General features: G+C 43.7%; 1 protein-coding gene across 1 annotated transcript in view; it reads left to right on the forward strand.

The window, feature by feature from the left end:
• Positions 1-27,541, forward strand: part of CFAP61 (cilia and flagella associated protein 61) — a 320,844-nt gene that overhangs the window by 188,592 nt on the left and 104,711 nt on the right. Inside the window, exon 21 of the mRNA XM_040429693.1 lies at positions 13,450-13,624. Within this exon, the coding sequence (XP_040285627.1) occupies positions 13,450-13,624 (175 nt within the window). The remainder of the gene's footprint in view (positions 1-13,449; positions 13,625-27,541) is intronic.

A 27,541-nucleotide genomic window follows, 5' to 3' on the forward strand; every position in this document is an offset into this window, starting at 1 on the left:
TATGAAGAGTGATCAGATGAATTGCATAGTCCTTCTTTGCCATGAAAATTAACTTTAATCCCAAAAAAACCTTTCCACTGCATTTCATTGCTGTCATTAAAGGACCTGCTGAGATCATTTCAGTAATCGTCTTGTTAACTCAGATGAGAATGTTGACGAGCACAAGGCTGGAGATCATTATGTCAGGCTGATTGGGTTAAAATGGCAGACTTGACATGTTAAAAGGAGGGTGATGCTTGAAATCATTGTTCTTTCATTGTTAACCATGGTGACCTGCAAAGAAACGCGTGCAGCCATTATTGCGTTGCATAAAAATGGCTTCACAGGCAAGGATATTGTGGCTACTAAGATTGCACCTCAGTCAACAATTTATAGGATCATCAAGAACTTCAAGGAAAGAGGTTCAATTCTTGTTAAGAAGGCTTCAGGGCATCCAAGAAAGTCCAGCAAGCGCCAGGATCATCTCCTAAAGAGGATTCAGCTGCGGATCGGAGTGCCACCAGTGCAGAGCTTGCTCAGGAATGGCAGCAGGCAGGTGTGAGCGCATCTGCACGCACAGTGAGGCAAAGACTTTTGGAAGATGGCCTGGTGTCAAGAAGGCCAGCAAAGAAGCCACTTCTGTCCAAAAAAATCATCAGGGACAGATTGATCTTCTGCAGAAAGTATGGTGAATGGACTGCTGAGGACTGGGGCAAAGTGATATTCTCCGATGAAGCCTCTTTCCGATTGTTTGGGGCATCTGGAAAAAGGCTTGTCCGGAGAAGAAAAGGTGAGCGCTACCATCAGTCCTGTGTAATGCCAACAGTAAAGCATCCTGAGACCATTCATGTGTGGGGTTGCTTCTCATCCAACACAGCTACGAATAAAGAATGGTACCAAAACACCCTCCAACAGCAACTTCTTCCAACAATCCAACAACAGTTTGGTGAAGAACAATGCATTTTCCAGCACGATGGAGCACCGTGCCATAAGGCAAAAGTGATAACTAAGTGGCTCGGGGACCAAAACGTTGACATTTTGGGTCCATGGCCTGGAAACTCCCCAGATCTTAATCCCATTGAGAACTTGTGGTCAATCCTCAAGAGGCGGGTGGACAAACAAAAACCCACTAATTCTGACAAACCCCAAGAAGTGATTATGAAAGAATGGGTTGCTATCAGTCAGGAATTGGCCCAGAAGTTGATTGAGAGCATGCCCAGTCGAATTGCAGAGGTCCTGAAAAAGAAGGGCCAACACTGCAAATACTGACTCTTTGCATAAATGTCATGTAATTGTCGATAAAAGCCTTTGAAACGTATGAAGTGTGTGTAATTATATTTCACTACATCACAGAAACAACTGAAACAAAGATCTAAAAGCAGTTTAGCAGCAAACTTTGTGAAAACTAATATTTGTGTCATTCTCAAAACTTTTGGCCACGACTGTACAGAACTTAACTGCTGAGGCCAATGATTGGCTGCAGTGGTAATGTAATATTCCTGGACATTACTGCTGCAACCAGGAAAACAAACATCAGCACTGAGGGCCACAGCATGACACTGGAAGTAGCAGTGGAGAAAAGTGGAGTATGGCTTTTTTTTTTTTTTTTACTGCTTCTGCCTAAGTTTTTGTGTATTTAATTCATGTTAAATTTGTAAGTGTACATAGTTTCTTTCTGTTTCCCAGTAGTGTAGCTATAGTGGAGGCAGGGGAAGCGGCTGCTACGGCGCCTGAACTCAGACGAAGATGACTAAAATATTGTATTGTCAGGGCTCCCTCAACAGTATTATACTAAGACATTGTATGCAGTGTATACGTGTAGGACACGGTCGGAGCGGCTGCTGGGCCTGGGCTGAGAGAGCGATCTTGACTAGCCACAGGAGATGGGGGCTGCATGGGAGGAGGGGGTTGTGAAAAAGTGACCGGGAAGGCGGGGGGTAGGGGGCGCTCATTCAAAAATTTGCTGCGGGGACCAGTCGGTTCTAGTTATACCCCTTCTGTCTCCTATTTTCTTTGGAGGGCTTTATCACTGCTTCACCTGTCGATTAGCTTTGGTGAAGCTTGATGTTTGGACAGGCAAATGAAATACATCGCTCTGAAAAGAAAAACCCGTATTCTGTAAATGAAAAAAATAATAAAAGATTGCAGGCCTACCTGGTGCGACAGATTGAATAAACACTGATATGGTTTGCTAGCAACCAAAGTTGCTAAAACAATGTATTTGATAGCACGTATCGCGCTTATTGACCCATTATGTTTGTGTACAGGAGGCTTTTACTGCCTGCAGACATCTGGACTTTTGTAAGGATGGAACGGCAAGCATGTTTTTCACATAATATGACTTAAATAATTGCGTAACAACATGTACGGTCACAGAGTGTATCTCGGGGTTGTTGTTTTTGCTTTGGCTTTTGTTATGACTTAATGCATAGCTATGAATGCGAGCCCGGTGTCCGCATGCTACACATTAGATGCCCTAACATTCCTTAAATACGCCGTAATGTAGCCACCATGTATTAGCAGCATTGTTCACATTCTGTTTTCCAGCTTCCGATGTTTTCTTTACAAGTATTTCATCTATTAGATACATTTTCATGGTTTTTCATTTCCATACATTTTAGAATTTGTTTTTTACGTTTATTTTGCTATCAAAAATTGGCTTTGATTATTTGTAGTTAACAAAACAAGCAGTTATCACTAGAATGGAAAATGAAATTTAAAGGGTTTTTCCAGTTTGCATCAACATCTTTTAAAACAATCATTTGTGAAGACAGCTGTAATTTTGTAATGTATTTCTTTTACCTTTTATTGCGCCTATTTTCCGTTCTGGGCTGTGGTCACATGACCATGTCCATGCAGCTCGTTCTTATTTCCTGTGATATTATGTCCGTCAGTGTGTCAAAGCAGCAACAGGCGCGGTGATAGGGGAGTGTCTATATAACTAGAGGGGGGAGGGGCTATAAACTAGCTGGGTGCTAGGGGAGTGTCTATGTAACTTGCTGTGTGGGAGGAGCTATAAACTAGCTGGGTGTTAGGGGAGTGTCTATGTAACTAGCTGGGAGGGAGGAGCTATAAACTAGCTGGGTGTTAGGGGAGTGAATATGTAACTAGCTGGGTGGGAGGAGCTATAAACTAGCTGGGTGTTAGGGGAGTGTCTATGTAACTAGCTGTGTGGGAGGAGCTATAAACTAGCTGGGTGTTAGGGGAGTGTCTATGTAACTAGCTGGGAGGGAGGAGCTATAAACTAGCTGGGTGTTAGGGAAGTGCCTATGTAACTAGCTGGGTGGGAGGGGCTATAAACTAGCTGTGTGTTAGGGGAGTGTCTATGTAACTAGAGGGGGAGGGGCTATAAACTAGCTGGGTGTTAGGGGAGTGTCTATGTAACTAACTGGGTGGGAGGAGCTATAAACTAGCTGGGTGTTAGGGGAGTGTCTATGTAACTAGCTGACTGGGAGAAGCTATAAACTAGCTGGGTGTTAGGGGAGTGTCTATGTAACTAGCTGGGTGGGAGGAGCTATAAACTAGCTGGGTGTTAGGGAAGTGCCTATGTAACTAGCTAGATGGGAGGGGCTATAAACTAGCTGGGTGTTAGGGGAGTGTCTATGTAACTAGAGGGGGGAGGGGCTATAAACTAGCTGGGTGTTAGGGGAGTGTCTATGTAACTAGCTGGGTGGGAGGAGCTATAAACTAGCTGGGTGTTAGGGGAGTGAATATGTAACTAGCTGGGAGGGAGGAGCTATAAACTAGCTGGGTGTTAGGGGAGTGAATATGTAACTAGAGGGGGAGGGGCTATAAACTAGCTGGGTGTTAGGGGAGTGTCTATGTATTTAGCTGGGTGGGAGGAGCTATAAACTAGCTGGGTGTTAGGGGAGTGTCTATGTAACTAGCTGGGTGGGAGGAGCTATAAACTAGCTGGGTGTTAGGGGAGTGTCTATGTAACTGGGTGGGAGGAGCTATAAACTAGCTGGGTGTTAGGGGAGTGTCTATGTAATTAGCTGGGTGGGAGGGGCTATAAAGTAGCTGGGCATTGTTAGGGGCAGTGATAGGGGAGTGTCTATGTAACTAGTGGGGGAAGGAGCTATAAAGTAGCTGGGAGTTGGGGGAAGTGATAGGGGAGTGTCTATGTAACTAGCTGGGAGGAAGGAGCTATAAACTAGCTGGGTGTTAGGGGAGTGTCTATGTAACTAGCTGGGAGGGAGGAGCTATAAACTAGCTGGGTGTTAGGGGAGTGTCTATGTAACTAGCTGGGTGGAAGGAGCTATAAACTAGCTGGGTGTTAGGGGAGTGAATATGTAACTAGCTGGGAGGGAGGAGCTATAAACTAGCTGGGTGTTAGGGGAGTGTCTATGTAACTAGCTGGGTGGGAGGAGCTATAAACTAGCTGGGTGTTAGGGGAGTGTCTATGTAACTAGCTGGGTGGGAGGAGCTATAAACTAGCTGGGTGTTAGGGGAGTGTCTATGTAACTGGGTGGGAGGAGCTATAAACTAGCTGGGTGTTAGGGGAGTGTCTATGTAATTAGCTGGGTGGGAGGGGCTATAAAGTAGCTGGGCATTGTTAGGGGCAGTGATAGGGGAGTGTCTATGTAACTAGTGGGGGAAGGAGCTATAAAGTAGCTGGGAGTTGGGGGCAGTGATAGGGGAGTGTCTATGTAACTAGCTGGGAGGAAGGAGCTATAAACTAGCTGGGTGTTAGGGGAGTGTCTATGTAACTAGCTGGGAGGGAGGAGCTATAAACTAGCTGGGTGTTAGGGGAGTGTCTATGTAACTAGCTGGGAGGGAGGAGCTATAAACTAGCTGGGTGTTAGGGGAGTGTCTATGTAACTAGCTGGGTGGGAGGGGCTATAAAGTAGCTGGGAGTTGGGGGCAGTGATAGGGGAGTGTCTATGTAACTAGCTGGGAGGAAGGAGCTATAAACTAGCTGGGTGTTAGGGGAGTGTCTATGTAACTAGCTGGGAGGAAGGAGCTATAAACTAGCTGGGTGTTAGGGGAGTGTCTATGTAACTAGCTGGGAGGAAGGAGCTATAAACTAGCTGGGTGTTCTTAACGGCAGTGATAGAGTGTCTAAAGTAGCTGGGAGTTGTTGGGGGCAGTGATAGGGGAGTGTCTATGTAACTAGCTGGGAGGGAGGAGCTATAAACTAGCTGGGTGTTAGGGGAGTGTCTATGTAACTAGCTGGGTGGAAGGAGCTATAAACTAGCTGGGTGTTAGGGGAGTGAATATGTAACTAGCTGGGAGGGAGGAGCTATAAACTAGCTGGGTGTTAGGGGAGTGTCTATGTAACTAGCTGGGTGGGAGGAGCTATAAACTAGCTGGGTGTTAGGGGAGTGTCTATGTAACTAGCTGGGTGGGAGGAGCTATAAACTAGCTGGGTGTTAGGGGAGTGTCTATGTAACTGGGTGGGAGGAGCTATAAACTAGCTGGGTGTTAGGGGAGTGTCTATGTAATTAGCTGGGTGGGAGGGGCTATAAAGTAGCTGGGCATTGTTAGGGGCAGTGATAGGGGAGTGTCTATGTAACTAGTGGGGGAAGGAGCTATAAAGTAGCTGGGAGTTGGGGGCAGTGATAGGGGAGTGTCTATGTAACTAGCTGGGAGGAAGGAGCTATAAACTAGCTGGGTGTTAGGGGAGTGTCTATGTAACTAGCTGGGAGGGAGGAGCTATAAACTAGCTGGGTGTTAGGGGAGTGTCTATGTAACTAGCTGGGAGGGAGGAGCTATAAACTAGCTGGGTGTTAGGGGAGTGTCTATGTAACTAGCTGGGTGGGAGGGGCTATAAAGTAGCTGGGAGTTGGGGGCAGTGATAGGGGAGTGTCTATGTAACTAGCTGGGAGGAAGGAGCTATAAACTAGCTGGGTGTTAGGGGAGTGTCTATGTAACTAGCTGGGAGGAAGGAGCTATAAACTAGCTGGGTGTTAGGGGAGTGTCTATGTAACTAGCTGGGAGGAAGGAGCTATAAACTAGCTGGGTGTTCTTAACGGCAGTGATAGAGTGTCTAAAATAGCTGGGAGTTGTTGGGGGCAGTGATAGGGGAGTGTCTATGTAACTAACTGGGAGGGAGGAGCTATAAACTAGCTGGGAGTTGTTGGGGGTGGTGCTGGAGCTCTGACAGAGAAAGAAGAAGTGCATCATGGGTTTTGTTGGATATAGAACAGGAAGTGCTACATACAGGATGTGACCAAACCAGAGGGATTTGTTTACCTGGTGAAAACGGGTCAGGAGAGGCCAAAAAAAAAGACGACAGGGAAGATGTACATGAGGTGAGAGACTATATGAGCACATATGCTAAAAAACATAGTAATCCCAGAATACCACTTTGGAAAATCTCTATGTCCCTCAATATTTCTGCATAATTCCATTGTAATGGTGCAATATGTACCTGATGTCTTGAGGGCTGAGAACCACCTCAGACCAAAGAGGTGACAGAAAGTTGTCCGAAATTGGAAAAACCCCTTTAAGGGCTACTTCCCATATACATTTGGTCTGGCATTTTTTGCAACTTAAAAAAAAGCCAACCAAAACACATGCAGTTTTATTTGTCACTTGCATTTTTTATGGCATTCTTTCAGTGGCATTTTTTTTCTTTAAACAGGTTTGTCTTTTTTTTGTCAGATGTTGTTTAGGCTACTTTCACACTAGCGTTTTGGCTTTCCCTTTCTGAGATCCATTCAGGGCTCTCACAAGCGGTCCAAAACGGATCACTTTTGCCCTAATGCATTCTGAATGGAAAAGGATCCGCTCAGAATGCATCAGTTTGCCTCCGATCAGTCTCCATTCCGCTCTGGAGGCTGCCTGCAGCGTTTTTCTGTAGGTCCTGGGATGCGGAGCCAAACAGATCCGTCCTGGCACACAATGTAAATCAATGGGGATGGATTTGTTTTCTCTGACACATTCTGGCACAATAGAAAACGGATCCGTCCCCCATTGACTTTCAATGGTGTTCATGACGGATCCGCCATGGCTATAGAAGACATACAACCGGATCCGTTCATGACGGATGCATGCGATTGTATTATGCTAACGGAATCGTTTTTGCAGATCCATGACGGATCCACAAAAAAACGCTATTGTGAAAGTAGCCTTAGGCCTCATGCTCACGACCGTTGTTTGGGTCTGCATCCGAGCCGCCGTTTTGGCGGCTCGGATGCAGACCCATTCACTTCAATGGGGCCGCAAAAGATGCGGACAGCACTCCGTGTGCTGTCCGCATCCATGGCTCCGTTCCGCAGCCCCGCAAAAAAAATATAACATGTCCTATTCTTGTCCGCGTTTTGCGGACAAGAATCAGCATTTATATTGCCGGCGCCCGTTCCGTTCCGCAAATTGCGGAAGGCAACACGGGTGGCTTCCGTTTTTTGCGGATCCGCGGATTGCGGACCGCAAAAAAAACGGAACAGTCGTGTGCATGAGGCCTTACCCTGTAGAGAAGGGTATGCACCGCACTTGAAAAAAACACAACAAAAAAATATACATGTGTGTATTTCATTTCATAATTCTCATAAACTTCGAGGTTATGTTTTCTTAAAAAAATGCATCTAAAAAGAGTAGGTAAAAAAAAATCAAAAAAAAAAATCTATGTGAACCCAACCTAATTCTGAAACTCCAAAAAGATATATCGGTAAACAGACCATTAACATTATTTGGATGATTTCACAACTTTAGGCCTCATGCACCCGTGGCCGTTGTGTGCATCCGTGGCCGTTGCTCCATTTTCTGTGATTTTCTGCGGACCCATTGACTTTCAATGGGTCCGTTGAAAACTCGGAAAATGCACCGTTGTTCATCCGCGGCCGTGATCCGTGTTTCCTGTCGGTCAAAAAAATACCTGTCCTATTTTTTTGACGGACAACGCTTCACGGACCCATTCAAGTCAATGGGTCCGTGAAAAAACACGGATGCACACAAGACTGGCATCCGCGTCCGTGGTCCGTGGCCGTAGGCTACTTTCACACAGACGGATCCGCAGATCCGTCTGCATAAAAGCTTTTTCAGAGCTGGCCACCAATGATGGGGGGGGTGATTTTAATTAGGGGGGGGAGAGGGGAGGCCGCACTGGCCACCAATGATGGGGGAAGGTGATTTTAATTAGGGGGGAGAGGGGAGGCCGCACTGGCAACCAATGATGGGGGGGTGATTTTAATTAGGGGGGGGGGGGGAGGGGAGGCCGCACTGGCCACCAATGAATATAATACTGGGGAGGGAGGGAGGGGGGCCGCACTGGCCACCAATGATGGGGGGGGGGTGATTTTAATTAGGGGGGGGGAGAGGGGAGGCCGCACTGGCCACCAATGATAGGGGAAGGTGATTTTAATTAGGAGGGGTAGAGGGGAGGCCGCACTGGCCACCAATGAGTTAAATATAGGGGAGGGGGGTCTGCCCCCTCCTGCCTGGCAGCACCCGATCTCTTACAGGGGGCTATGATACGCACAATTAACCCCTCAGGTGCGGCACCTGAGGGGTTAATTGTGCGGTTCACAGCCCCCTGTAAGAGATCGGGTGCTGCCAGGCAGCAGGGGGCAGTCATGTACAAAGTTCTTAGTATATTCTAACTTGAAGCGTCCCCATCACTATGGGAACGCCTCTGTGTTAGAATATACTGTCGGATATGAGTTTTCACGATCTAACTCAAATCCGATGGTATATTCTAACATAGAGGCGTTCCCATGGTGATTAAAATATACCATCGGATTGGAGAAAACTCTGATCCTATGGTATATTAACTCCTGACTTTACATTGAAAGTCAATGGGGGACGGATCCGTTTGCAATTGCACCAAAATTTGTCAACGTCAAACGGATCCATCTCCATTGACTTGCATTGTAAGTCAGGACGGATCCGTTTGGCTTCGCACGGCCAGGCGGACACCAAAACAACTTTTTCTTCATGTCCGTGGATCCTCCAAAAATCAAGGAAGACCCACGGAAGAAAAAACGGACATGGATCACGGACCTACGGACCCCGTGTGCATAAGGCCTAAGGCTCCATTCACATGTCCGCAAAATGGGTCCGCATCCTTTCCGCAATTTTGCGGAATGGGTGCGGACCCATTCATTCTCTATGGGGACGGAATGGATGCGGACAGCACACAGTGTGCTGTCTGCAGCCGCAATTGCGGAGTGCGGCCCCGATTTTGGGTCCGCAGCTCCGCAAAAAGATTGAGCATGTCCTATTCTTGTCCGCAGCCTGCGGACAAGAATAGGCATTTCTATGGGGGTGCCGGGCTGGTGTGTTGCGGACCCGCAATTTGCGGGTCCGCAACACACCACGGACGTGTGAATGTAGGCTTAGGCTGCCTGCACACGGATTAGGCCTCCTGCACACGACCGTTTTTTCCCCCCGTTTACTGCCCGTTTTTTGCGTACCGTATACGGTCCGTATACGGAACCATTAATTTTAATGGTTCCGCAAAAAACCCGAAATGTACTCCGTATGCATTCCGTTTCCGTATTTCTGTTTTTCCGTTCCGTTTAAAGATAGAACATGTCCTATTATTGCCCGCAAATCACGTTCCGTGGCTCCATTCAAGTCAATGGGTTCCGTTTTTTGCTGAACCATCTATTGAAAATGTTATGCCCAGCCCAATTTTATCTATGTGATTACTGTATACTGTATATGCCATACGGAAAAACAGAACAGAAACGGAAACACAACGAAAACAAAAAATGGAACAACGGATCCGTGAAAAACGGACCGCAAAACACTGAAAAAGCCATATGGTCGTGTGCAATAGGCCTAAGGGAAAATAATAGCATTCTTAATACATAAAATAGGGCTGGAGGGGTTAAAAAAATAAAAGAAAAAATTTACCTCACCTTAATCCACTTGTTCGCGCAGTCCGGCTTCTCTTCTGTCTTCATCTTTGCTGTGCAGTAGGAAAAGGACCTGTGGGGACGTCACTGCGCTCATCACATGATCCATCACCATGGTGATGGATCATGTGATGAGCGCAGTGATGTAATCAAAGGTCCTTTACCCAGGTCCTGAAGAAAGAAGAAAAAAGAGAAGCCGATTTAAATGTTTAGCATTTTCCCGCGATGCACCTGCATCTTATCCGGCCCAAAACCATGACGCCCGTTTGAAAGAGGCCTTAGGCCTCTTTCACACGGGCGTTGCGGGAAAATGTGCGGGTGCGTTGCGGGAACACCCGTGATTTTTCCGCGCGATTGCAAAACATTGTAATGCGTTTTGCACTCGCGTGAGAAAAATCGCACATGTTTGGTATGATGGACATACCTAGTGACCCATGTGTTTCTGGCCCTGCCATACCATCACACCTAGCCTTCCCCACCTGGTCCTTTTATTGGCTTTTTCTGTCTGTGTGTGTTTTCTGTATGTCTATCAGTCCCCACGTGAGGGACACATATGTGTATTTTTTAGCTATTTTTGATTAAAAGTTATATTTTAGGTAGTTGGCCCCAGTGACAGTGCGCACATGTTTGGTACCCAAACCCGAACCCGGACTTCTTCACAGAAGTTCGGGCTTGGGATCGGTGTTCTGTAGATTGTATTATTTTCCCTTATCACATGGTTATAAGGGAAAATAATAGCATTCTGAATACAGAATGCAAAGTAAAATAGCGCTGGAGGGGTTAAAAAAAAATAAAAAAAATTTAAACTCACCTTAATCCACTTGATAGCGCAGCCGGCATCTCCTTCTATATTCTTTTTTTAGGACCTGGGTAAAGGACCTTTGATGACGTCACTCCGGTCATCACATGATCCATCACCATGGTAAAAGATCATGTGACGTACCATGTGATGACCAGAGTAACGCCATTTAATGCTCACCACAGGTCCTATTCAACAAAGGAGACACAAGGAGATGCCGGGCTACGCGAGCAAGTGGATTAAGGTGAGTTAAATTTTAATTTTTATTTTTTTAACCTCTCCAGCGCTATTTTACTTTGCATTCTGTATTCAGAATGCTATTATTTTCCCTTATAACCATGTTATAAGGGAAAATAATAATGATCGGGTCTCCATCCCGATCGTCTCCTAGCAACCGTGCGTGAAAATCGCACCGCATCCGCACTTGCTTGCGGATGCTTGCGATTTTCACGCAACCCCATTCACTTCTATGGGGCCTGCGTTGCGTGAAAAACGCAGAATATAGCGCATGCTGCGATTTTCACGCAACGCACAAGTGATGCGTGAAAATCACCGATCATCTGAACAGCCCCATAGAAATGAATGGGTTGGTATTCAGTGCGGGTGCAATGTGTTCACCTCACGCATCGCATCCGCGTGGAATACTCGCCCGTGTGAAAGGGGCCTTAGGGTTCTTAAAGACTCAAAAAAGCCTGACTTGATCAGTTTTTTTTTTTAGTTTTTTTTGCCGTGGTTTTGCCCATATAGTGTGTTGTCGCACCTAGTGTATTTTAATGGCATTGTTTGCCTGCCTAGCAATTTTTTAGAGGAAACTATGTGTCGTTGATGTCACTTCCTCTGTAGAGCAGTATGGCAAAAAAGCAGTGGTTAAATAAAAAGAACCATGCAAAAATGCCATTAAAAACAGCAACTTGCTTTACACATTTTTGATGCAGCAAAAAAATAAATAAATAATACAATAGAGGTCTGTGGGAGAAAAACACAAGGCTAAGGAAAAAATGCCAGTCCAAGAGCGTGCTGGTATTTGAAAAAAAATGCCATTAACACAAAAAAAAACACAAGTGAAAAGAGTAAAAAAAAAAATGGCACTGCAAAAAACACCTGTTTGTCCTGTGTTTATTGTTTCCTATAGACTTCCATGCAAAAAGACAGCAAAAAAAAACACCAGGAACAAAAATGCACCAAAAATATCAAAAAAGCAATAAAAAAAAAAGTCTGTGGTATATTTATCAAAACTGGTGTAAAGGAAAACTGGCTTTAGTAGTTTTTTTCTAGTTTGCGGACAAGGATAGGCATTATTACAATGGATCCGCAAAAAAAGCGAATGCTATACAGAACGTCATCCGTTTTTTTTGCGGATCTGCAATTTGCGGACCACAAAACACATATGGTCGTGTGCATATAGCCTAAAACTGACACCAAAAACACAGCAAATGATAAATTCCCCTCAAAATCTGAACAGAAAAATAGGTGTAAAATGCTCATGGCTTTGCTGCACTTTTAGTCCGTGAGGCACGTAACTACCCTACGAGCATGTTCAAACACCCCCTTGGTTTATATTAGTTTAAGGCCTCTTGCACACGACCGTATGGCTTTTTCAGTATTTTGCGGCCCGTTTTTAACGGATCCGTTGTTCAGTTTTATGTTTCCGTTGTGTTTTCGTTCATTTTCCATTCTGTAGTTCCGCAAAAAATCTCTGTATGGTTTCCGTATACGATACGTTGTTTGCGGATCGCAAATGGAAACATACAATTTTTAATAATTCAGTAAACACATGTGCTAAGTGGGCATGGATCCGCAAAAAACAGATGACACACGGATGTGTTCCGTATGCATTCCGTATTTTTTGCGGACCCATTGACTTGAATGGAGCCACATTCTGTTTTTGAGGATTCCGTTTGCGGTCCGTATGCGGAACCATTCATTTCAATGGCTCCGCAAAAAAAAAATACGGAATGTACTCCGCATGCATTCCGTTTCCGTATTTCCGTTCCGCTGAAAGATAGAACTTATCCTATTATTGCCCGCAAATAACGATCCGTGGCTCCATTCAAGTCAATGGGTCCGCAAAAAATACGGAATGCATACGGAACACATCCGTGTTTTGCTGATCCATGCCCACTTTGCCCATGTGTATGCTGTTCTGATGTACAGTAATGTATTTTAACAGCATACACATGGGCAAAGTGGGCATGGATCAGCAAAACACGGATGTGTTCCGTATGCATTCCGTATTTTTTGCGGACCCATTGACTTGAATGGAGCCACGGAACGTGATTTGCGGCCAAATATAGGACATGTTCTATCTTTGCACGGAACGGAAATACGGAAACACGGAAACGGAATGCATATGGAGTACATTCAGTTTTTTTTGCGGACCCATTGAAATGAATGGTTCCGTATACGGAACGCAAAAAACGGCCCGCAAAACGGAAAATAACCCGGCAGTGTGAAAGAGGCCTAAGGGGTCCTGCACACGGCCGTTGCCCTGCCATTCCGTGCATTGGGGACCACAATTTGCGGTTCCTAATGCACGGGCAACATCCATGCGGCTGCCGCAGAAGGATCCTGACCCATTCAACTTGAATGGGTCCGTGATCTGTCTACACCGCAAAGAAATAGAACAAGTTCTATTTTTTTGCGAGGCATGGAGAGAAACCCCACGGAACCCCTCTGTAGTGGTTCTGTGCCTCCGTTCCGCACTGCACCTTTTGGATTGCAGACCCATTCAAGTGATCTGGTGCAAAAACGGCCGGGGAACGTACATTGCGGACCGGCAATACAGGCACATGGTCATGTGCATGAGCCCCAATGTGTAACCTTCTACATTTCTAGGTCACTTATTCTTTTTTCCATGCATGTACGTAGGTCCCTTGCCCCAATGGAGTTGATATTGCGGAGCTTTTAACAAACCAAGACGTCCCAGACTGCTCCAAGAAGGTATATACGGGGAAAATTCCTTCAAATGTATTTACTCTACACGATGGTGAAGACTGCTCAGCAGCGATGAACTGGCTGAAAGAGAATGTACTAAACCAAAAAGGTAAAGAACTCGAGTCTATTCTCTTTTTCCGCCGCGCTGCATTTCCAGTGCATACCATTCTTTTTGCATCTTCAGTGTATAATTAGCGTCTAATTAATTGAGACAAAATGTTTCATTTGTCAGGCCTTGTTTTTTACTCCATTCAAGGCACGCGGATATTTTAAAGGGGGGAGTAATCAGCATATGTACTAAAAGGAGAGGAAGGCTTGATGCTGTTTAATTATATATAATTACTGTGCAACAAAAAAATGGAAAGTCCTGAAAGCAATGTATGTCTAAACTCATTAACTAATTAAAAAATAATTTGATTAACAAGTGCGCTTTGCAATTATGTGAAAAAATATGTATCATTATGATCTCTAAAAAGCTCTGCGAGGGGAAAAGATGCCTAATTTGAAAATCATTTCCAAAAACATTTAAAATCATTTTTCTAATGTCTTTTTTGGCTTGGAGTCATTTATACTAATAAGGGACAAACAGTCTTTTCGGATTCATTGTTTACTTGAAATTGTCTTCAAGTTGCTCTTTTTCGTCACCTGCTTAATTAGGATTTTCAGCCTCGTACGCTTCTAAATGAATAAGTAGTTCTCATTTATGGCAGGAAAGGCGCACAGTGTCTTATATGTAGACAATTAGCAGTTTATCTTCACCATGTGTAATACAGAACATTCTAGAACAGAAAGGGGCTATTGTTATCTGACCTTAAGGCCTCTTGCACACGAATGTGTGCTGGCCGTGCCTGTGCTGCGGACCGCAATGCACGGGCACCGACCTTGGGAATGCCGCATGCGGATCACGACCCCATTCACTTGAATGGGGTCCGCGATCCGTCCGTCCCGCAGAAAGGATAGGACAAGTTCTATCTTTTTGCGGAACGGAAGCATGTTACCCCACGAAAGCACTTCGTAGTGAATGGGTCTGCATCCGTGATGCGGAATGCACACGGCCGTATGCGGGCCAAAATACGGCCACGGGGGACACACGGACATGTGCATGAAGCCTAAAGGGGATGTGTCATCCAAAAATGACCAATTGGTTAAATCATGTTTTTATTTTGAACATATATTTGTTTATATTTTTTCATTTTATTTTCTATTTGTATTTAATAAAATGTATGTATATATCATGCAATTTTCGCACTGGCCACTAGTCCTAATAGGTCATGATTTCCTGTTCTGTACATGTAACTTTTCAGTAGCCATCTCATTATCACAACAGGCAGGATTACAATGACAGGTAACCCAATATATCTGTCTGTCTATCTATCTATATATCTCATATCTCTCTATATCTATCTATCTATCTATCTATCTATCTATCTATCAATCGACATATTATCTATCTATCTGTCTGTTTGTCTGACTATCTATCTATAATACAAAAAATAAGGAAGCACTCCAAATGTGGTGACTCAATCCACTATTCACAATAGGTGATATCACAGCTTATCTTCTCCCTCCTGACCTCTGCTTAGGTCACAGAGCATGTCTAGAAAAATCTTCCATAGAAGTCAATGGGGTCTCCTCCAGTCTATTGTGTCTATGGCTTATGTAGCAGCTCTCAAAGGACAGGAAGCATTGACATGTTTTAGTCCTAGTGGCCAGTGTGAAAATTGCAGGAATATATAGAATTTATTTAAATATAAATAGTAACATGGAAAAATACAAAAAGAAAATCACCAAAAATTATAAATAAGCATGTTTAACATAAAAATTTGATTTAAACAGTAGGTAATTTTTTTCTGATGTCACATTCTCTTAAAAGGTGTATGAGAAAAAAAGCAAAAATGGCCGCTTTCTTCATAACCTTCCTGTTCCTAGGATCTCTAGTATTTCAGCTTGGCTGCTTTTACTTGAACGGGGCAGAGCCGCAGTCAAGGCTGTGCTGTTTTTTGGAAGGAAGCAGCAATGTTTTTCTGATCTTATGAACCCCTTTAGATAGCACGTGTCAACAGGATCAACCCTATTAAACCTGCCTGTTGGGTTGATCCTGCTGACTGAAATGATAGCTGCCAAAATACAGTTGGCATCAATCCCAGGTAAATAGAGGGTCATTTTATATGGTTACCATTATTTTATGTTAAGGAGCCTTAATTGTATTATGCAGGTGCATTTTTATTGGTACATTATTCATGTATATGTATGATAGACATGAAGTGGAATCAATAGGGTTTTCCGTGAGATCAATATTGATGACCTACCTCAGGATAGGTCATTATTATCTGGTCGGTGGGATTCTAACACCCAGTACCGCCACAGGTCAGCTGATCAGAGCACTGTGGCCTTTTCACAGCTTACCAAGCACAGCATCATGCATTGTATAGCAGCTGCACTTTGTATTGCAGCCTAGGCTCATTCACTTGAATGAGACTGAGCTGAACCTAGGCCATGTTACTGATGAAGGTCACATCACTGGCCTTCAAACAGCAGATTGGCGGGCTGCCAGCATCGGACCCACACCAATCAGATATCAATGACCACCTTACAGCAATCCTCTTTAAAAGGGTTTTCTGCATTGTTTTTATTTTTTCCAAGTGCCAGAAGCCTGTTAAAATATTTTAAGAAACATACCTTGCCTTCCTGATCACCATCTTCCAGTGCCGTTGGTCTGTCCCCTCTACCAGGCTACAGCAGTGACTAATTGAATTGGCTGCAGCAGTGATCTCCTGTATACTGCTGCAGCCAATCACTGGCCTCAGCAAAACCACTGAGCACAGCAGCATCTTAAGTAGAGTCTTGGCAGAATAACCACCAGTTATGCACAGGGGCGGACTGGCCATAGACCATACAGGGAAATTTCCGGGTGGGTCGATGACCAGGGGATTGCCCGAGCCCTCCTCATCGGCCCCAGGCAGGTACATAATGATCTGATTCTCTCAGCATTAATTACTGCTGGGAGCGGAGCTTCAGGTACTTATGCACCTGGCCAACGGCCACAGGTACCCTCCAAAACTCAACTGTATCACCATCCTCAGGACGTTCATACAGTTGAATACTGTGGCTAGTGCAGCAGTATTTTGTGCTGCACTATGGTATTGCTGGTCTCGTCTACTTCTGTTGTCCCTGCCTATTTGTGTTACCATGTCTTCTATCAATTTATACCCACCTACAACATGGGTCCACTTTTAGTTTTTTTTTTCCAGGGCCACTTTAATTTCCAAGTCCACCCCTGGTTATGCAAGATGAGTTGAAGACTCCACTAGCTACTAGGTCATCACACCTAGGTTGATCTTATGGAGCAGTGATGACTAACCTGTTACAGACCAAGTGCCCAAACTGTAACCCAAAACCCTCATATTTATAGCAAAGTGCCAACACGGCAATTTAACCTGAATACTACAGTCCAATATAGTATATATTCCATGTACTTTATCATTCAGCAATAATAGCCTGCCTATATTCAATGCGCTGCCTGTGCTGTTCATAGTGCGCCTGGCGCTGATGAATGGCAGGAAAAGTCTAGGGCATATTGGTACACCATAGACTTTTTCCAGGGTGTGGGTACCCACAGAGAGGGCTCTGAGTGCCGCCTCTGGCACCCGTGCCATAGGTTCGCCACCACTGTTATAGAGGAATAACATCAAGAAATACTACATTTGAATAATGTTACATGCCAAAAAAATACTGCCATGAACTGGGGCATTTCGTCTTTGGAGACGATCTGGTGAACCACAGTAGACAGCCAGATACCAGAAGACACCACCAGGACTCTTCACATTTTCAGTTTTAATCCTTTTAACCTTTTTGTTGTTGGTATATTTCTTTACTCCTCGTCAGTTAATCCTCTGGTCATCACCTCCATAAATCTGTACAACATTGTTCATTAAAGAAAGCCTGTTAAGGCTATGGTGGAGTAAGTGACCTATCTCTCTGAGGACCCAACACAAACAGCTACCTTTTTCAAACAGTGCAAGTAAATCTCTTTTTATGAAATTGTATTGATCATTTTCCTTTGGTACAATGACCTATATTTGCCGTGAAGCTTGTAGCTTTAGCTTTTATGTCTAACAGATTTTCTCCTTGCTACGTATCCAACTTCTCTCTTGGATCTCTTCCTGCCTCAATATTTGGTCCCCCTTCTCCATCTACACTTTTGACCAGGGTTGTAGCTGTAGAGGACCAGAGGTGAGGTCGTACTGGGCACTGGTGCCTTAGGAACCCAATACCGCATTTATAAGAAGACACTAGGACGAGAAATGGCAAATGGTGGGGGACCCTCTAACAGATTTAGCATTGGGGTCCAGGAGTAAGTTACACATTTGGCTAAGGCTTTGGCCAGTTGATCAACTCTTTGGGTTTTTAATATTACCCATGTGCATATGACATCCATATCTCAGTTCACTTCTGTACCTGACTATCTAAGTCCTATTTCCTCCTTCATGACCTCTTGTTCCTAAACATGGAGACGAGTGGGCTTGTCATCTTTTGCCCATCACAATCTAGGCCCACACCTACAAGTTTTTTTTTTACTTTGGCCATTGCATGGAGCAATGATTGGGGATGTATGGTTCATTCCCGATGACTGCCCAATCATTGAGCTGCAGTAGAGCAGTCTTTATATGCAGCAGTCATCATGTATGGGCAGTGTCAGACTAGGAACCCTAGGGCCCACCAGTGGAAGTGACTTTGGGGCCCACCCTACAAATATTGCTAGTTCATTGTTAGGCCTTTATGACACAGCAATTTTACACAGAATTCCAGGACACATAACTTTTTAAATAGTAAAACAGCTATCATTACATGGCTTTTTTTTATTGCATGAACAATGCAGTATAAATAACATTATTAAAAAGATTTGTATAGATTATTTCAGATTTTATTAATTTTTAACTGTAAAAGCATGTTTTGTGGAGAAAGAGTAATGTTTATGTCTTTGTATTCCAAGAGCCATAACCTTATTTTCCTAGCTGTGTAGCTGAATGAGGGCTTGTTTTTTTTGCAGCATGAGTTACAGTTTGTTACCACCATTTTTAGGTACATATAAGTTATTGTCTTTGAAAGGAGTACATTTTAGTAAGTTAATGCCGTGCAACATATCCATATGTTATATACACAAAATTATCTATATTATCCTAAGCTGCTGCTTAGATATGCTAACCGAACTAAGCTCAGCAATAAGATACAGTATGCTCAGATATGGTAACAGGAATAAGCTTTAAACAAAGATATGGCGGAAGAGCCAAGTACTTAGACACATTAATAGAACCAAGCTCAGGACTAACATACAATATCTGAACCAAGCTGAGCACTAAGAAATGCTAACAGAACCATGCTCAGAACTATTATACACTAACAGATGGCATCATAACTAAGCTTTGTGCTTGGATAAGTCAACAGAACCAAGCTCTGTGCCTAGATATGGTAACAGAACCAAGCTCTGTGCCTAGATACGTTAACAGAACCAAGCTCTGTGCCTAGATACAATAACAGAACCAAGCTCTGTGCCTAGATACAATAACAGAACCAAGCTCTGTGCCTAGATACGGTAACAGAACCAAGCTCTGTGCCTAGATACGGTAACAGAACCAAGCTCTGTGCCTAGATACAATAACAGAACCGAGCTCTGTGCCTAGATACGGTAACAGAACCAAGCTCTGTGCCTAGAGACGGTAACAGAACCAAGCTCTGTGCCTAGATACGGTAACGGAACCAAGCTCTGTGCCTAGATACGGTAACAGAACCTAGCTCTGTGCTTAGATACGGTAACAGAACCAAGCTCTGTGCATAGATACGATAACAGAACCAAGCTCTGTGCCTAGATACGGTAACAGAACCAAGCTCTGTGTCTAGATACAATAACAGAACCAATCTCTGTGCCTAGATACGATAACGGAACCAAGCTCTGTGCCTAGATACGGTAACGGAACCAAGCTCTGTGCTTAGATACGGTAACAGAACCAAGCTCTGTGCATAGATACGATAACAGAACAAAGCTCTGTGCCTAGATACAATAACAGAACCGAGCTCTGTGCCTAGATACAATAACAGAACCAAGCTCTGTGCCTAGATACGGTAACAGAACCAAGCTCTGTGCCTAGATACGGTAACAGAACCAAGCTCTGTGCCTAGATACAATAACAGAACTAAGCTCTGTGCCTAGATACGGTAACAGAACCAAGCTCTGTGCCTAGATACGGTAACAGAACCAAGCTCTGTGCCTAGATACGGTAACAGAACCAAGCTCTGTGCCTAGATACAATAACAGAACCGAGCTCTGTGCCTAGATACGGTAACAGAACCAAGCTCTGTGCCTAGAGACGGTAACAGAACCAAGCTCTGTGCCTAGATACAATAACAGAACCGAGCTCTGTGCCTAGATACAATAACAGAACCAAGCTCTGTGCCTAGAGACGGTAACAGAACCAAGCTCTGTGCCTAGATACGGTAACGGAACCAAGCTCTGTGCCTAGATACGGTAACAGAACCTAGCTCTGTGCTTAGATACGGTAACAGAACCAAGCTCTGTGCCTAGATACGATAACAGAACCAAGCTCTGTGCCTAGATACGATAACGGAACCAAGCTCTGTGCCTAGATACGGTAACGGAACCAAGCTCTGTGCTTAGATACGGTAACAGAACCAAGCTCTGTGCATAGATACGGTAACAGAACCAAGCTCTGTGCTCTACTGACTGACTGGGGGTGAGAGAAGCCTCCGTCAGTTACTGCAGCTCACGCTCAGACAGCGCAGTGCTGCTGTCTGAGTGTGAGCTACTGAAAGGGTGGACATCCCCGTGTCCGTCCAGGCCCTGCGCCGGACGGAGGACAGGGAGCCAGAAAACCAGACTGTCTGGCCACCCTAGGCAGGGCCCATGAAGACAGGAGTCGGGCCTCTCCACGCAGCTCATTGACCGCCACCTGCCTGCAGCTCAAGGGAAAAGTTTTGATGACAGTGAGCTTTCAAGCATGAAGGCTCACTTACAGTGCAGGGGCCCACCGAAGAATTCCCCGGTGGGCCAGTCCGAGCCTGTGTATGGGTATGAATAATCGCTACTGCCACAAGTTATGAATGCATTGCCAACAGTCTGCAGTAAAGGTCCATCTGGGTATTACCAGTTGGGGGGGTGTCCTGGCACCGTCTGACACTGACAGCACTGATTGGATAATGTCAGACTGTGCAGGGACACACCCCAACTGGTAACACCCAGCTAGACCTTTATTGCTGACTGTTGGCAATTCATTCATTATCTTCAGTCGGAATTATAGAGGATTGGCACAACGTGTAGTTATAGTTCTGTGAAGATATCATAGATGCTAAAGTTACTAAAACTGACTTGTCAGGAGAGGTGCAGGTCCACCTTAAAGGGGTTATGCTATGATGGATGTAAAAAAATGAAAATCAGACATGGTATAGTACATGACAATACCTTTTTAACAAGGTTAGAACCAGCCCTGTACCTCACATGGGTCCAGAGATCTCCATATTCATTGCTCCAATTGCTCTGCTAGATTATCTCAGGGGGTGTGTCCTTTCTGCTGCATCTCTCTCCCTGTAACTGCCACAGCTTCTAACAGAACATATGGCCGGTGGCAGTTAAAAATTTAAACTGAGCACGCTCGACCAGCTCAGTGAGACGGACAAAAAAAACAGGAAAAGAACAAACAGCAGGTGGCGCTGTACAGATACATTTTATTGAATAGCTCACTGGCTATAATAAATAATTACATGCATTTAAAAAAGTATTCAGATCCAGGTGCTGGTTTGAAAAATGTAGAATATGTTTCATGACACAACCCCTTTATGTATCATTTTGCTATTCGATAAATGTCTTGCCAACTTTGTAAACTGTATGTCATAAAACATTTTCAAATTTTATTCTCTGATTCAAATTTAGGGAATGGATGTACTTCTAGTAATGATTAAAGAGGACCGGTCACCACTTCTGATAAGTCTGTTTTAGTAAATACTTTTCTTCATGAGCTAAAAATTCTGGAGCATCTTTCACTTAAAATATGTGTTGTTCCAATCCTCTGTCCTCTTAGAAATGTTTGAGTATATTGACAACTGGGTGTTACTATTCCCCTGTCAGATAGGTGTGTTCCTGCAGTCTGCAGTTTGCAGCATTGCTTGGACAGTGACAGACTATGCAGGCACACACCCTTAACTGGTAATACCGAGGACAGTGATTGGCTGCAGCGAATCCACGTCATATCACTGCTGTCTGCAGAGACCCATGCTAGAGAAATGGGTGAGTATATTGTGTTTTTAATTTTTATTTTAAGCCACTGTGGGGGTTTTAGTAAATCTCGGACAACCCCTTTAATCTTCTAGGAGGAATAAGAGAGAAATGGCACAGCGTACAGTTGTGGGAAGAGAGGCTCAGGCATTTATATTTCACGGGCAATACAGTTATTTGCTAAAACTCACATCTAGAGAACTGACAGGTCCTCTTTAAAGGAAATGTCATCAGAAAATGACCTATTGTTTAAATCGCATTTTTATGTTTAACATATTTTTACAGAATTTTTGATGATGTTATTTTCCATGTTAATATCTATATTTAAACAAAAAAACATAAAATCCTACAGCTCTCGCACTGGTCACTAAGCCTAATAATAGGGGCCACTTCTTGGTTCATACAGATCACTTTACTGCAGTTACCTGCTTATCTGTCATTCTAATCCTGCCTGTAATGGTATCACCTCTGTGTATAGATAAGACAGGATCAATCGTTCACAGCAGGCGATTGTCAGAGCTTATCTATTCTTTCCTTGTACGATTACCTCTGCACAGGGCACAGAGCATGCCTAGAAAACTCTGCCATAGAAGTTACTGAGAAGGAAATGTGTCACCAAAAATGTAAATGTTAAAACCGGATAGCAACACAAATCATTTTTTCTAGTCTCTTTTTATTTTCTGATTGCAATTTTTTTTCCCCATGTCCCGATTATGGGGGCGGCCATCTTGCCTAAGCTGTTCTTAACAGCATTTAGAAAGCATTAAGAAAATTGCTTCACGGCAGCCCCATGGGCCGTAGACACGATGGTCAGGAGGGGACCTCATTTTATGGCAGAGTTTTCTAGGCATGCTCTGTGACCTGTGCAGAGGTAATCGTACAAGGAAAGAATAGATAAGCTCTGACAATCACCTGCTGTGAATGGTGGATCCTGTCTTATCTATACACAGAGGTGATATCACTACAGGCAGGATTAGAATGGCAGATAAGCAAGTAACTCTAGTAAAGTAATTTGTACAGACCAAGAAGTGGTGCCTAGACTTAGGCAACTTTCACATCTGTGATTTTGTATTCTGGTGTTGAGATCCAGAAAAGGATCTCAGAACCAGAGATAAAGGGCTCCATTTTGTCACCATGCATTCTGAATTGAGAAAAATCTATTCAGGATGCTTCAGTATCAGTCGTTTAGTTTTGAACACTGCCGTTTTGTGTCTGGTCTACGAAACGGGACAAACCAGATCTGGCACCAAAACCAATGTAAGTCAATGGTGCCTGAGCAATTTTTTCAGATCTGTCACCCTTTGACTTTCAATGATTTTAATGGCAGATCCGGTTTGTTCCGTTTCGATTTAATACAACCGCATCCTAACTGAACAAATGCATCCTGGTGCATAACATCAAATTGAACCGTATTGTTCCGGTTTTGAGATCCTCTGCCGGATCTCGAAATCGGAATACAAAACCGCAGATGTCAAAGTAGCCTTAGTGGTCAGTGCAAAATTTGCAGGATTTTATGTTTTTTGTTTAAATATAGATATTGGCATGGAAAATTTAAAACATCAAAAATTCATTAAAAACATGTTAAAAGGATAATACAATAAATACGTGATGTCTGATGACACATTCCCTATTGAAGCTACCGTGTGCTGACATTTAATGACTCTGACAATTGTCAGTGTGTGACTATGGTGCACATTCCAGACATGACTGACCCTAATGAATGTATATTCTTTGGATCAGTTCCAGGTATCCTGACACTCTCCATATTGGTTAATCATAATCAAGCCACTTGAACGTTAATTAATGGCTAAATATTTTGCTTGCCTTTGGCATAAAAGCCGTCTAACACATGGTTTGCATATTCTGATCATACACTTTGTCTTGGTGTCACAATGTCATGCGGCTGTTATGTAGCCCTGAGCAGTATTAGACCGTCGGGGTTTATGTGCTTCCTCTCTCTTCACCATTCATTGCTTTCTCTTCTTTGTTATCAGTTGCTTCATCCGTTTACTTAGGGCTCATGCACACGACTGTATGTATTTTGCGATCCGCTAAAAATACGGATGACGTCTGTGTGCATTCTGTATTTTGCGGAACGGAACAGCTGGCCCCTAATAGAACTGTCCTAGCCTTGTCCGTAATGCAGACAATAATAGCACATGTTATATTTTTTGGCAGAACGGAAATACAGACCTACAGAAACGGAATGCACATGGAGTAAATTGTGTTCATTTATTTATTTATTTTTGCGAACCCATTGAAATGAAGAAATAAAAAAGGGACAGACACGGAAAGAAAATATGATTGGGTGCATGAGCCCTTAAAGGGGTTCTCCAAGAGTATAAAATGTCCCCTCATGTGCCGGGCACCCCATATGGAATATACTTACCCCGCTCCCTGCGCCACTCCTGGTCCCCGCACCACCGCTGCTGCTTCTCCCTGCACACTGATGAAAACATCCGGTGTCAGGGGGGGAAGCAGCCAATGGCAAGCGGGGACCAGGGGTGCCCGGCACATGAGGGGACATTTTATACCCTTGAAGAACCCCTTTTAACCTTTTCTCATGTCCAGTCTTTCCTCCTTCGTGTCCATTCACACGTCCGCAACTGTTATGCGGTCTGCAAATTGCGGATCTGCAAAACACAGACACCGGCCATATGCGTTCCGCATTTTGCACTAGGATAGAAATGCCTATTCTTGTCCGTGGTTGCAGACAAGAATAGGACATGCTCTATTTTTTTGTGGGGCCGCGGACGGAAGTGCAGATGCGGACAGTACACAGTGTGCTGTCCGCATCTTTTGCTCCCCCATTGGAATCAATGGGTCCGGACCCATTCTGCAAAATTGCAGAACAGATGCTGACCCGTTTCTGCGGACGTGTGACTGGACCATTATCCTCATATTAGGAATGCACCCCACATCTCCACTTTTATATTATCTCAACCTGTTTTCATTCCTTGTTTTATGGAGGATTCTGACCGTGGTTGATTTTCCTCTCCTTCTTCCTTACATTCCCTATAGTTCCTTCTCAGCCCTCTATCCACTGTTTTCTTTGGCTTCCTAGTTTTAACCATCTCTATTCTTTATTAGTCATTTCCACTGGTTTATTGATTTCTCTTGTTATTTGTAGTCTTCTCAGCTTTCCTTAGGCTCTCTTCAAATTATGTCTTCTGCAGGAAGAATTTGGCACAAACTGCGTGCTAAAAGCCAGCTGGCGGCCACGTGGAGTCTGCCCTCTATTGTTTTCTATTGGAGATGGCGGTTTATACCTGCGACTGCGCCAAGAAAGGAGATGTCTTAGCACCATCGTAGCTCTAAACCACAGAGGCACGAATGGAAGCATGGCCCCTCATTGAAACCAATGGGAGGCAGATTCTTTTTGGCCGCTAGCAGCTTTTGGGCACATAATCCGCGCCTAATTCTGCTTTCAAAAACCATGGTGTGAACAGCCCCTTAGCCTGGATTCACACATGCATTTTTTTTTGTGCAGGTTTTTTTATTTATTTTTTTCCAACCAAAGCCAGGAGTGGATACAAAAAACATTTGAAGCATTGATGTAATATGCAAAGATACGCCATAAATGCTTGTTAGATGGGGGAATCCACCTTTGGGACTCCCATCAGTTGCATCATTGTATTGTCTTCAATGCTTGCTGTTTGCTTGGCTCTTTCTATAACTCCCATAGACCGCACCGGTGCCACATGCAAGCTATCGGTTTTCATCATCAAAAGTTGGACCTCCCCACCTATCAGGCATTTATGGCATGTTCTGTGGAAGTTATGCATAACTAATTTGCATGTAGTCTATGCGGCAGCCTATTTGGGCATTTACAATCTTCTTGATTACATGTGTGTTGAATTGTTCTGCTGTGTAATACACACAGCAGATTTTTTTGGAAACATTTCAGCGACTGTCCCATTGATCTAAAAGATGGTTGTAGAAATTGTAGAAATAAAGGCTGATTTTCAGTTGCAGAAATTTCTGCAACAAATCTAATGTGTGTGACTTTCCCCTTAAAGGGGTTGTGCAGTTTTTAGATAGTGATGACCCACCAAGCAACGGTTTGCTGCAACCACCAGTGCCAAACACATAACAGTGGTCAGAGACCGAAGCAGAAGGCCCCATCCACTGTGTGGTGGCAATGCTGGTGTACTGTTGTTCTGCTCCCATTCAAGTGAATGGGGACTGAGCTGCAGTACGCCAGCACTGCCACTACAGATTGGATGGAGCCGCCTGCCTCTGGAGGATAGGTCATCATTATCTAAAAGCTGGACAGTCTCTTTAATGCTTGGTTATTTCATATCACCAGTGTTTCTAAGATCTACTTTAGTGAAGGGTCCTGTAAAATTTCTGTACATTGCAAACAGCATTAAAGAATCACTGTACTTTCACACAATTTCATTTGAGAATTGAGAATAGTGTAATTAGCGAATTTCTAAATCACTTGATTTAAAAAATCTGCCTGCATCCACCTGAGGAAAAAAGCTGTAAAGTCATAGCCACTAGGGGTCTCACTTCCACTGCCTGTTATCAGGCAAGATACATCCCTGGTCACAGAAACAGAAGATGGCAGAGAGGAAGTGGTGGCATGTCAGGATTAGCTGAGATCCTGAGCCTGATGAAAAAACTGCTTCAACACAGTTTCTGAACATCAAAGGAACCTCCTGCTTTTCTCTAAGTGTGATTTTCCCCTCCTTATCTGTGAGCTTTGGAGATTAAAACAAATATAGGTGGAAGTAAGGGAGACTCTTCCTGCTTCTGAGTGAAATGCATCTAGCTGTGCAGCTGAAATAGGAAATAATATGGCTGAAAAAAACTTTACAAAAACACAGAAATATAGTGGCAATTCTGGAGGAGTTGCTCCAGAATTGCAACTATATTTCTGTGTTTTTGTCTTGTTTTATATGTAGTGTATGTGCCTTTACCTGGCATTCAAACACTCTTTTGCACCTGGTGACCTCCATCACAGGGTCTGATCTGGGTGTGGCTTGCAGTCTGGCTTTGTTCACATTGCACTAGTTGTCCTGCTAGGCGTTTGTGTGGAAGCCTGGCTGCGAGCTGGATCACATCACCTTCAGACCTTGTTCACACCATAGTTAGCGTAGTGGTAGGACCCTTTGCCATGCTGAGTGACCGTGACGTGGTGCATGAAGGGCTCCGATATTTTCCTGACAGGAATATATTGGCGAAAGTCTCAGCTTTTAATATCTGCATTTATGACTAGCCAGTATAGTCAGTGGCATATCCGTTTGGTGCATTTTTTCTGTGATTTATATGAAAAAGACTTTAGTCCAAAAAAGATATATTCCTTCACAATTATGATTGCACAAAGAGACAGCCATTATGCAAACTTTTATTTTATTTTTTTAACTGAGGTACGCTTTAAGTTTAACTCATTTGCTTTTGACAATACCAGATACTTGGTAATCTCATGTTTTATCTGAAATAATGTCAGGTGTTTCATTTTACATTGGATGAACAAGTAGCAAAAAAACAAGATTGTTCTATTAATCTACTGTAAATATTTTATATTCACAGGAAATATTTAATATGTTTTATGATTAAAATTGCAATAATTCAGCTTTAAAAAGGGAAAAGTAGAAAGTTCGACTTTACTGCAATAAATCAGAGTCATTTTTCTAATTAGTAGCTGCCTAGTAATTTTCCACAACTCCACATTGCTTAACTGCTTAGGAAGTAGATTGCTGGATGTAATAAAAAGTATTTTTTTTTTTATTAATC

The sequence above is a fragment of the Bufo bufo genome, chromosome 4 (assembly GCF_905171765.1).
Source record: "Bufo bufo chromosome 4, aBufBuf1.1, whole genome shotgun sequence".
In the NCBI taxonomy this organism is placed as follows: domain Eukaryota; kingdom Metazoa; phylum Chordata; class Amphibia; order Anura; family Bufonidae; genus Bufo; species Bufo bufo.